Source organism: Sitophilus oryzae, unplaced genomic scaffold (assembly GCF_002938485.1).
Source record: "Sitophilus oryzae breed Bouriz unplaced genomic scaffold, Soryzae_2.0 scaffold_907_pilon_pilon, whole genome shotgun sequence".
NCBI lineage: Eukaryota > Metazoa > Arthropoda > Insecta > Coleoptera > Curculionidae > Sitophilus > Sitophilus oryzae.
The window spans coordinates 1,853,881-1,867,182 of NW_022147536.1; the positions used below are offsets into that span (position 1 = coordinate 1,853,881).

At 31.1% G+C, this 13,302-nt stretch overlaps 1 protein-coding gene across 1 annotated transcript in view; it reads right to left on the bottom strand.

Moving 5' to 3' along the window:
• The window catches only part of LOC115890693 (excitatory amino acid transporter 2-like), a 153,370-nt gene that overhangs the window by 7,061 nt on the left and 133,007 nt on the right, over positions 1-13,302 (bottom strand). The window contains exons 8-9 of the mRNA XM_030910996.1: positions 7,734-7,967; positions 7,443-7,634 (exon numbers count right to left, since the gene is read on the bottom strand). Of these exons, the coding sequence (XP_030766856.1) occupies positions 7,443-7,634; positions 7,734-7,967 (426 nt within the window). The remainder of the gene's footprint in view (positions 1-7,442; positions 7,635-7,733; positions 7,968-13,302) is intronic.

Here is a 13,302-nt window from a genome sequence, read left to right on the forward strand (position 1 = left end):
AAGACTTCCCGATTCAGTTCAGCTGTCCGAATCCTCTGTGAAATACATTATTTTTAGCTTTTCAGGTATACTTTCCTGTATAGACATTGTAGAAAGAAATTCTCTCTTTTCTGGTACAGCAGCAGCCTCGTCGTGTATACGTGTTTTTAACTGAATGAATCGCGGTCGCCATTAAAACTGCTGCATTTTTAGTTATTATATAGTTCTTATCACTTTTCCTCTGTACTTTTCTACATTTGGCATCTTGCATGATAATGCCATGTCTCAAACGAGAAAAGAAGCTTGCCATAATGTTATCTGTGATTGAACAATAGTAGTTTAAGTCATACTACATGGCGCAGTCGTAGTGGGTAAAAAGTGGAATAATACCAAACAATACAAATTGGCGTGGATTGAAGTTAAAAGTAAATAAAAGTACATGTGGATACATAACCTTTAAGTGGTAAAAAACGGAAAACGAAAAAAAATTGCCCGCCAAATTATTAGAGTCCTTTTGTGGTGAAACAAATAAAGAAAAGTTCAAGAGGAAAAATGGATGTTAGATTACCAGAACCACTTTCCTTTGATGGAAATTTAGCGGAAAATTTTCGAAGATTTAAGCAAAGTTTTGAAATTTATCTAATAGCCAGTGGGAAAAGTGAAAAAGATGACAAGATGAAGATTGCTTTGTTACTAAATCTGATGGGTGAAGAAGGGATAGAAGTCTACAACACATTAAAACTAACAGAGTTACAAAGAGCTAATTTTCAAACAGTACTAAATGAATTGGAGAATTATATGACCCCGAAAAAGAACGTAGTGTATGAAAGGTTTCTATTTTACTCAAGGAAACAAGAAGATGAAGAAACATTCGACCATTTCTATACTGAATTGAAAAAGTTATCAAAAAACTGTGAGTTTGAGCAGTCGACTGATTCAATGATCAGAGATAGGATTGTCTTGGGTATCAAGTCGAGGCAAGTCCAAGAAAAACTACTTAACGTAGACAAGTTAGATCTCAATAAGGCCATTGAGCTCTGTCGAGCATGTGAAATCGCAAAATCCCAAATAAAAAGTGTACAAGGTGCTGAAGCTAAAGTTGAAGTTGTTAAAAACAAAGCGAAGACAGTACAAAGGCATGGCAATACTGAAGAAAAAACATTAATAAGCTGTAAAAGCTGCGGAAAGAAACATGAAAAAAGAAGATGCCCAGCATTTGGCAGAAAGTGCAACAAATGTAGGCGCTATGGACATTTTGAGAAGATGTGTAGAAGCACAATGATGGTGAAGGAGCTACAAGAAAGTAAAGAAGAAGAAGAAGATGAAGAACTCTTAGTATCTGTTGTGACAGTGAGTGAAGTGAAAAGTGAATCGGAGTGGATAGAGACATTAGAATTTGGTAAGCAAAATATTAGATTTAAGGTAGACACAGGGTCTCAGGTTAATTTGATTCCACAACATATACTTAAAAGTATTAAAAATCAAGATATTGCATGGCAAAAAACAAAATTGGTACTTGAAACCTATGGAGGTTTTAAAATAACGCCTATAGGTGTAGTAAAATTAAAATGTAAATTTAGAGATAAGGATTACACAATACAATTTGTTGTTGTAAAAGATAAATCTATGCCTATTTTAAGTCTACAGTCGTCCATGACAATGAATATTTTAAAGAAAATTAATGAAGTTAATTTAGGGTTAGATAAGAACAGTTTTATTAATAATAACAAAGATTTATTTATAGGAATAGGGAAATTTAAAGAACAATGTAAATTAAAAGTAAAAAACAATGCCAGTCCTGTGGCTAAGCCACCCAGAAGGGTTCCTTTATCAATAAAAGACAGGTTGAAAAAACACCTGGATGCTTTAGTTAACAAAGGCATTATTGCTAAACACCAAGGACCGACTGAATGGCTTAGTAACCTAGTTATTATTGAAAAAAGTGACAAAACATTAAGGGTATGTTTAGATCCCAAGAATCTTAACGAAGTATTAGAAAGAGAATATTTTGAGATACCAACCTTAGAAGAAATATGTGTTAAACTTAAAAATAAAAGCTACTTTACTGTACTAGATTTTAAAGATGGGTTTTATCAGGTAGAGTTAGATTTAGAGTCAAGTAAACTGTGTGCTTTTGGAACACCCTTTGGAGTGTATAGATTTCTTCGTCTACCATTTGGGTTAAATTGTGCCCCAGAATATTTTCAAAAATTAAATCAAGAACACTTTGGTGATATTCCGGGAGTGATAGTTTACTTTGACGATATTCTTATAGCGGCTGATACGTCAGAAGAACATGATAAGATATTAACTAGAGTGTTAGAAAGAGCAAAGAAATATAATGTCAAATTTAACAGCTCTAAAATTCAGTATAAAGTAAGAGAGGTAAATTATTTAGGAAATATTTTTGACAGGGAGGGTATGAGGCCTGATAAAAATAAAATTAAAGCAATACAAAATTTGGAACAACCAAATAATAAGAAAGAATTACAAAAACTTCTGGGAATGATTAATTATTTAAGAAGGTATATACCCAACCTGTCAGAGATATCTGCACCACTGCGAATATTATTAAAAAATAACACTGACTGGATATGGACTGATAATCAAACAAAGTGTTTACAAATGTTAAAAAATATTGTTAGTTCAGCTCCAGTATTAGCTAATTTCGATGTAAACAAAGAAATAACAATACAAACAGACTCAAGTCAAAGCGGTGTAGGGTGCGTGTTGTTGCAGGAAAATAGGCCTGTTGCTTTTGGATCACGTGCTCTTACAGATAGTGAAACTCGTTTTAGTCAAATTGAAAAAGAAATGAATGCTATACTATATTCATGCCAGAAATATCACAGTTATATTTACGGTAGGAAGGTTAAAATACTAACTGATCACAAACCCTTAGTATCAATAATGAAAAAAGGTGTTGCAGATGTAAGTTCTCCAAGATTACAAAGAATTAAAGTAAAATTGTTGAAATATGACATTGACGTTCAGTATTTACCAGGAAAAGATATGCTTATAGCAGATCTTCTCTCAAGAAATTATATTAAAGACGATATAGGTAGTGATAATACATTTTTGACAGAAATTGTTCACTCAGTAAATGTAACTGATGATAAATTAAAGGTATTTCAAAGTGAAACGAGTAAAGATTTTGAACTAAAATTATTAAAGGAAATTTGTTTAAAAGGTTGGCCTAAAACAATAACTAAAACACCAAGTCCTATAAGAAAATATTACAACTATAAAACTGACATATATACTTCTAATGATATTATGTTTCTAGGAGATAGAATAATTGTTCCAGAGACTTTAAGGACAGATATGCTTACACAACTTCACGCAAATCATTATGGTATCACTAAGACACAAAAAAGGGCTAAATCTTTATTGTATTGGCCAGGAATAAATGAAGATATTAAGGAATTTATAAAGAAATGTAAGAAATGTGAAGTATATCAAAAGAGTAACATAAAAGAGCCCATGATTTTGAGAAAAATACCTGATTTGCCATTTCAAAAACTAGCAAGTGACATTTTAGAGTGGGGAGGTCAGTCATATATAGTAATTATTGATTATTATTCAAAGTGGATTGAATTAATTTGTTTACAATCAAAAACGTCTAAATCAGTCATTGATGTATTTAAACAAGTTTTTAGCACACATGGAATACCATTAGAAGTGGTATCAGATAACATGCCATTTAATTCATACGAATGTAAAAAATTTGCAAAAGAATGGGGATTTAAATTCTTGACATCGAGTCCAAGATACCCCAAATCAAACGGCCTTGCAGAACGAGCCGTGCAAATTGCTAAGAATATGCTGAGAAAGTGTACTGATATTAGCAATGCTTTATTGGAATATAGAATGACACCTATTTCCGCCTCAGAAAAGTCACCAGCAGAATTATTGTTTAACAGAAAACTACAAACTAAATTGCCGATTAAGACAGAATTATTAATACCTAGCAAAATAAATTATGAAAAGGAAAAAGAAAAGCTAGAACAAAAAAGACAAGAATATAAGAGCTACTATGACAGGTCAGTAAGGGAGAGAAAAGAGTTTGAAGAGGGAGAAAATGTTGTAGTAAAAGAAGGTAGAATATGGGAGCCCGGAAAGATAATCAGAAAATTGGAAGAGCCAAGATCATATATAGTGCAGAAAGAGAATGGAAATGAAATTAGAAGAAACAGTTCCCATTTAAGGCAGTCACTAAATGAAGGAAATTTTAATCAAAACCATGAATTTATTTTAAATGAGGGTGTTGATATTCCAAGTAATGATATTCCAAGCAATGATATAAGTATTAGCATAAATCGGGCAACTGACAAAAGCAGGAGGCCTGTTAAACTGCCTCAGCATTTTAAGGATTTTCATATGTATTAGCTTTACTCTAATTCACTAGTAAAAGGGGAAGATGTAATATTATCTGATATTATTAGAAAGTGCCCCTCCCTAATAGCTAGAAGGTCAATGGGGGACAGTTGAGAAAAACGCGAGATTCCTACGCATCCTAATTGTTAAACTCATGTATTATTTTATATTTAAATAATAAACATATATGATTAAACAATAGTAGTTTAAGTCATACTACAGTGTATACGTGTTTTTAACTGAATGAATCGCGGTCGCCATTAAAACTGCTGCATTTTTAGTTATTATATAGTTCTTATCACTTTTCCTCTGTACTTTTCTACATTTGGCATCTTGCATGATAATGCCATGTCTCAAACGAGAAAAGAAGCTTGCCATAATGTTATCTGTGATTGAACAATTATTGTGATAGAAATAACCTTTTAACCTTTTAAAAAAAAAAATTAACTTTTTAATTTGTTTTGTGATCGTATTTTATAATTCTGACATCTATATGACTATTGGAATGTTCTATTATTCTGATTGTAATTATTTTAGCTTTCTCGGCCTGAAGATGGGAATTGTTAAGTCCCGAAACATGTCGCCCCCCTGCTTTTTTTGAAGCATTTAAATTTAAGTAAACATCTTAAAGATTGTGAGTTATTTGTCCCCTTACCCGCCTTCAGAGGTTTTACTTTGATAATATGTACTCACACTAGGTTAAAGAACGTTTGCTTTCTTTATATATATTAATATATTCCACAGGGTGTTTCAAATTTTCACCAAATTATCAACATTTTGTTTTCCCTCGTATAATTGACAGATGGAAACTTTCATTTTTAATTCACTAAAAAGTCAAATAATTTAGCTACAAATTACTTAAAAAATCATCAAAATCGGCCTATAAGACCAAAATATATTAAACTTTAAAATACATCAAAATTTTAAGGTGTCCTTTTTTAAATATTTCTCCTTCCTTATGGCCCTGTATTTACTTATGAGCACCAGTCAAGGTAAAAGATAACTGTCAAATAAAGTTGTCATTTCAGAAATTTATCTATTTAGTGCTTTATTATTATTATTATTAAAAACTCATACCTACATCGAAAATATTAGCCATGAATTACACTACCGAAGAAAAAGTATTGATGATTAAATGGTATTATCAAGGAAATAGTTATCAAAAGGTGTCGGACATGTTTGCTGCTCTGTATCCGAATAGACCGATACCTGGAAAATCTACAATAGCAAGGAATATCTAGAGATTTAAGACTAAAGGTACACTAATAAATAACGGCAGATGTGAAGTAAGGCAGGAACAAAGAGAAGATGCAAGAAATGATACCGACTTGGAAGTTTTATTGTGCGTGGAAGAGAACGATGGAAAGATCAGCACAAGGAAACTTGAGGATGAAATAGGAATAGATCACACTACAGCGTTTCGAATTTTGATGAAAAGCACCAAGAGCTACGAGATCGGGACGAAATACGGCGGCAAGCGTTTTGTTTTGATGGAAAGAGCAAACACGGATAGGGAATTTTTAAAAAACATATGTTTCACTGACGAATGCACGTTTATCTTAAATAATGAACCCAATGTTCAAAATTATCGATATTGGAACAAAGAAAACCAACACAGGTTTGTCGAAACAAGGACGCAATATCCACAGAAAGTAAATGTTTGGGCAGGGATATTCGGACACAATATTATCAGGCCATTATTTCTTACGCGAAATTTAAATGCAGAATATTATTTGGAACTACTCGAAAATCATATTTTACCTGCTTTACATGATGCCGCTAGGGAAAATCAGGAAGTTTTGTACCAAATGGATGGCTGCCCGGCACATACTACCCTGGCTGTTCGGGAATATTTAGACAATAGTTTTAACGGAAACGTTATTGGCCTAAATCATAAAGTAAATTGGCCAGCAACGTCTCCTGATATTTCGCCAAATGATTTCTTTCTCTGGGGCCATTTAAAAAACAGGGTATACAAGGATAAAAAATACCCAAATCTAGACGAGTTAAAAAATGCTATTTCTGCCGAATGCAATAGAATTTCAGTTTACCAACTAGCGAATGTAAGAAGAGAATTTTATGATCGCCTGGGTTGTCTGTCTAGCAGTCGATTGAGGAATATTTGAACATCTTCTTAAATCCTAAAGTTCTAACAATTTAATAGTACCTAAATTAATAAGTTATTGAATATTGTAATAATACTATAATTAACCTTGTAATTGATTACTTTATTTTACTTTAATTCATATTAATTTGTATTTATAAATACATCTTTAAGATTTCTGAAGTGACAACTTCATTTGACAGTTATCTTTTACCTTGACTGGTGCTCATAAGTAAATACAGGGCCATAAGAAAGGAGAAATATTTAAAAAGAAATCGGCGATAACTCGTAAACGAGCTAATCAAAAATATCTAAAGTTATTATTTTGAATGTGGGTTTTAGTGCTCTTCAATAAATCTAAATAGTAATATAATAATCTATTCTTAATATAATTATCTATTCTCTAAACTAATAAATAATAATCTATTCTCTAAAATAATTAGGGAAGTCAATAATTGACCCCATTAAAATTTACATGGGATTTCTTATGTCCCGTCCGACGATGCAACACCCGGTATGTATAAATTGTATAGACATATACAGGGTGAGTCTTAAATAAGTGCAAATATTTTCGGCCCCAAAAACACTATCATGGTTTTTTTTCGCGAAAAAAAATGTTTAAATTTTTTTGTAATAATTTTTTTTTTTGAAAAGTTCTCAATTTAAAAACATATTTTTTTATATATGGCAACATATGTAGGTAATAAAATAAATTTAAAAGAAAGAAGCACCAGAAAAGATCCAGTGATCCGGTGATCCAAAATTTAAGCAAAAAATCATATTTTTGGAAATTTTCAAAGTGAAATAACTCGATTATTTTAGACTTATTTGAAAAAAAGGTAAAGATAAAATATATTTCTTTTATCGAGATCTACCAGCTCTGAAAACATTTGCACTTATTTAATGCTTACCCTGTATAAAAACTAACAATATTGAGAACAACTTTCAAATAATATTGTTTTCAAATTTAATTAATACTCACCACACAGCAACCGTTTTGCCAAAACCAAGATCAATGTTGTTGAGTTGAGCAATAAAAATGGCCGCTACAGCTTCATAAAGGGCTGTACCGTCCATGTTGATGGTAGCACCGATAGGTATCACGAATCTGGTGACTCTGGGATCCAAACCCATCTTGTCCATTGTTTGTATCGTGATAGGCATCGTTGCTGAACTATAACATCAAAAGACTTATAAAATGATAGAACGAGATAAAAATACGAAAATTCCAACTAAAATATTAGATATTTTAAAATAAAATAATTTTACTTACCTAGAGGCAGTACCAAAAGCGGTTACCAGTACTTGACTCAATTGTCCGATAACTTTGAAGGGTAACTTGCGCAAAGCCACAAAGTATATGACGGACAACGTGACGAATCCGTGTATAAACAACCCTAACAGTACTGTCATGAAGTACAACCCTAATCGGCCTATAAGGTCTGCAAAACTGGATATTTCCAGTACTTTTGCGGCAACCAAGAAAAATACACCAAGAGGCGATGCCCTAGAAAAAAAATGAAACGTTAATAAAACGGTAGGTACTCCTTTTATCTTTATAGATGCAGTAATTTCAACAAATGACATAAAAACTAGGCCTTTTTTACGTAAAAAAGTGTTCTTCGTTTAGTTCGAAATGGTGAACGGTTTTCAAGATATTTGCGTTTAAAGGTTACGTAGCATCGATTTTAGTATTAGCGAAATGATAAAATGTAAAGAAATTATAAATAAATTATTCTCCTGATTTTGACAAATATACACTCAGATGCAAAAAAAACGCAAGGGAGAAATTTTCGGTCAAATTTAAAGTGTTATATTTTTGTTATTATTAGCCCTATTTTCATGAATTTTTTAGCAACCTGTTTATAATTACAAATTACAGCAACTTTAATTCATAAACTCAGTTTTTTATAAACTTTAGTATTTGGCATATTATACAGGGTTGTTCACCACATACGACACGGAGTATTGTAGCTAAACGATGAGATTTTTACAAATTGTAAGTTTTGGGTTCGATGAAGGACTATTAGAGGTACAATTTAAAAAGATTTAAAATTTTACAAGATACAGAGTGTCCCAAATAAGTAAAAAATATCAAAGTTGTATTTTTTTAAATGGAACACCCTATATATTATTACATTTTTAGTTTCTACGATTAAAATAAAGGTAAATTCGATTAAGGTTTATTACACTTAAACCTTACCGTTTATGAAATATTTTCAATTTTGTGAAATTGCAGTATAAAAATTTTAAGGCTTCATTTCTCCGAGGCTATGAAAGTTTTTAAGACTAAATATTTACTGAAGTTTATTTATTGATCAGTTATTGTGTTGCAATAATAAAAATTTTACTACCTTACATACAGAGTGTCTAAAAATTTATTTTAAATAATTACTAGCTTTAAACGGCAATAACTTGTTTAATTTAAATGGAACACCCTGTATATTTTATGCGAAATCAGATGCACAATTTAATTGTCTATCAAATTGTATTATACCATTTTTTACCTATCTCTTCAAGTTTCCGTAGAAAATGCATTTTCTTGTAATTTAGAACTCATTTATCAATATACCTATGGAATACTGGCATTTTAGATTATTTTTAAAGATGTGCCAAATTTCTAAAGAGTACAGATACTAATATTGTCGATATAGTTCGTTTATTTCATTAAAAAAATAAAAAAAAACTGTTTAAATATATGTTAAAGAGGACCAATTAATATGATTCCATTATTCAAACTACAGGAATTGACTGTTTACGTAGATTAATAATAATTGCTCCAAATACTAAAAAACTGAATTATGTATGTGTATTAGACAGTGTGGTAAAAAAACTAACACCTTAAAAATGATATTTAATTTTTTGACAAATGCTTATTTATAACAGAGCCGTTCATTTTCATAACTTATTATTATATTGATTTCTGATTCAAATCCGCATTTATTTAGAATAATTTATTAAAGAACACAATTAAGTATGTGATTAATTAGTATTTGGGCAGAAATACTGGTGGTATATTTAATTAATGGTATACTCTTTTATAAAAATTTAAATACCGTATGATCGAATAAAAACGGCGTCAGCGATGACTATGAAATGAAAATCGCTGTCATTTCATATGTAAATTTATATGGGAAATGTCATCGATCGTCATTTCCAAGCCAACCGGACGCCGTTTTTATTCGATCATAGGGTAGTTTTCTTTTTGCATACAAATGGGCTAGTAATATTATCGTTCTACTAAAAACTATAATATTACTAGCCTGTGCATTTTGTACATTTGTTGTTTTAAAAACAATCTAAAATGTCAATATTTCATGGGTATATTGATATATGAGGTCTAAATTATAAGAAAATGCATTTTCTACGAAAACTAGAAGGGATAGGTAAAAAGTGATATAATACAATTTGATAGACAATTAAATTGTGCATCTGATTCTCCTAAAATATATAGGGCGTTCCATTTAAATTAGACAAGTTATTGTCGCTTAAAGCCAGTAATTATTTAAAATAAATTTTTAGACACTCTGTATAAGGTAGTATAATTTTTATTATTGCAACACAATAACTGATCAATAAATAAACTTCAGTAAATATTTAATATTAAAAACTTTGATACTCTCGGAGAAATGCAGCCTTAAAATTTATACTGCAATTTCACAAAATTGAAAATATTTCAAAAACAGTAAGATTTAAGCAGGGCCGGCGGAAGGGCCGGGCGACCGCCAGGGGCGCCGAATATGAGGGGCGCCACGCCAGCAACTAAAATATTTAAAAAAAAATTGTTCTTGGTATTTTCCTTATAACTGAAAAGCTATCAACTTTTTGTAAATAACCCTTCTTTCTATAATTCTTGTTTTTATAAATTTTCTCTAAACAATAAACTGTTTTGAGTTAAGAGCCAGCAAAATTGACAGTTTTAGACTGACCGCTCAAAATTGCATTGTGTCTACTACCCACACCCTTTATTTGTTAATGGCTGATCTGCCCTAAAATTATATGAAACAAATATTCAATTCGCAAGAAGCTAAATAGGATCCCGATATCATAATCAAAAAAAAGCTTGTAAGTTTGCCTCATTAATTTATTAACAGTAGTGGGAAAATATCAATCTTTTGGTGATTTTGATTGTTCTGGATTGAATATGTAGTAATATATGGTAAATGGTAGCAGAATCGTAGAAATTTCTCATTAAAGCAAGAAAAAAGAATGCATCTTAAATCTCAAAACTGGCTGATCCTCATTTTGAAGCCGACAAAACTGTATCTGATCATACCTAATTCTGCACGAAATAATTGATTGTGTAAAAGAAAAGAAGTTTTTCTTAAATTCTTATAGAAAAATAATGCAATTGCTTGCAACTAAATAGTAATGTTTTCAAAGATCACTTATACTTATCATTTATATAGCGGGTGCGTCTGAAAACTGGCTCACTCTTATAACTTGTATATTTTTTCAGATGAAAAAACGAGATTTGGTATGTTAGTATACGACATAAATTAGGATTAATTGACGTATTCAATTGTTTTTGATCACTTCCTCTTTCACCGGAAATTAATAAAACTTTTGATTTTTAAATGTCAACCTCGGTATATTTCTACTTTATGCGATAGAAAATGATAATCTGAATAGAATGATATATCATATGTCAACTTTTGACATTTTCGCATAATATGGTTTATTTGAAATTAATGTAACATACGGTTCATAACATAACGACAATTTGACTCGAAATATCAAGTGTTTGGTACAAAATTATTCGTAAAAAATTCTTTTTCCAAATATGCAAATGAGCCACTTGTTCCGTTTGAAAAAATTGGCATATGATTAAAAATACGATTTGGGCATTTTTTAACTCACCAGGACAAGACACGAAAAACATTAGACGATCAAATCTATTTTTCCAAGGTTCCTTGTTTAAAAATTAGTGTTTTTAACACAGCCATGGCACTCTAGATTAAAATTTAAAATACGATTTTTTGAGCAAAAATGTCAAAACTTGACATATGATATGTCATTCTACTCAGAGTGTCATTTTCTATCGAATAAACCAGAAATATACCTACCGTCGGTGCCATTTAAAAATCAATAGTTTTTCGTTGAAACAGAAAGTGACCAAATGCAATTGAATACGTCAATCAATCCTAATTTATGTCATATACTAACATACCAAATTTTGTTTTTTATCTAAAAAATTAAAAGAGTTATAGGGATGAGTCACTTTCAAGATGCACCCGGTATAGAAAAAACAACAACCGCGGACTAAGATTGAAAGAAGAGAAGAATTTTGAAGTACCTTTAAGTGAAATTTTATTGTTAAAGTAGCATAAATATAGTTGTTATGTTAACATGTTAACTATTGAGGAGGGGCGGGCGCCAGGTAGGGTATTCGCCCGGTCTCAATATTTCCCTTCCGCCGGCCCTGGGTTTAAGTGTAATAAACCTTAATCAAATTTACCTTAATTTTAATCGTAAAAACTAAAAATGCAATAATAGACAGGGTGTTCCATTGAAAAAAATACAACTTTGGAATTTTTTATTTATTTGGGACACTCTGTATCTTGTAAACATATTTTTAAATTGTAGCTCTAATAGTCCTTCAACGAACCCAAAACTTACAATTTGTAAAAATCTTATCGTTTAGCTACAATACTCCGTGTCGTATGTGGTGAACAACCCTGTATATTATAGAATTTGTAGAATTTCTATTAAATAAATTCCTCTTTCCAGATTAAAGGCGAGCGGCCACTGCGAGCGTAACTAAACTAAGCTAAGAATATGAAAACAAACGGTAATTAAATGGGAACGATTTTCGCTCAGTAGTCAGCTAAGTTTTCGTATTGTATCTCTGCTATCATAGAACTAATCGCTGCAAAAAATTCGCTGGAACCTGTCACGAACTAAAACGAGCGAAACTAAACTACGAGTCGAATCTTCGTTCATATATTTTCGTTTGTTTCGATCAAGTAGCCGCTGACGCATTAAAAAGTATGGAAGCTGATTTTTACAAATCTTATCTTCGCTTAGTTTAGTTTCGCTCGCAGTGGCCGCCCGCACGATTTTCGCTCAGTAGTCAGCTAAGTTAGCTGCGTTTTCGTATTGTATCTCTGCTGTCATAGAACTAATCGCTGCGAAAAATTCGCTGGAAGCTGTCACGAACTAAAACGAGCGAAACTAAACTACGATTTGAATCTTCGTTCATATATTTTCGTTTAGTTTCGCTCAAGTGGTCGCTGATGCATTTAAAAGTATGGGAGCTGATTTTTACAAAAATTATCTTCGCTTGGTTTAGTTTAGTTTCGCTCGCAGTGGCCGCCCGCCTTAATGCTGAAAATCGATTTCTATTAAGATATCTTTGGTTACTATAGAATTACACTCTTAAAAGGATGTTGTGATTGATCGGCCTTCATTTTTTTTATGTAAAATTAATTTAGGGTATTAAAATAAACTATTTTTGAATAACAAATACCAAGCAGAGTAAAACTAAGACAATAATAAAATTTTATATTAAGAAAATCAAAAATTTTGTAACAAATGTAATTTTTTTTATCATTAAGTTTTCAAAAATAACTTTAAACAATAGCAAATGATGATGCTTTTTAAATGATAGTATTTTATATTTTTCTCCTAATTAATTACAATAATTAGGAAAATTACGAGTAATAATGTTATCCAGTATTGTAATGTTATTCCTTATTTGTAGTAAGAATATGTTCTGTTGTATTGGAAAGTTTGTTTATACCGGGTGCGTCTCAAAAGTGGCTCACCCCTATAACTTTTTTATTTTTTGAGATAATAAAACGAGATTTGGTATGTTAGTATAAGAGATAAATTAGGGTTGA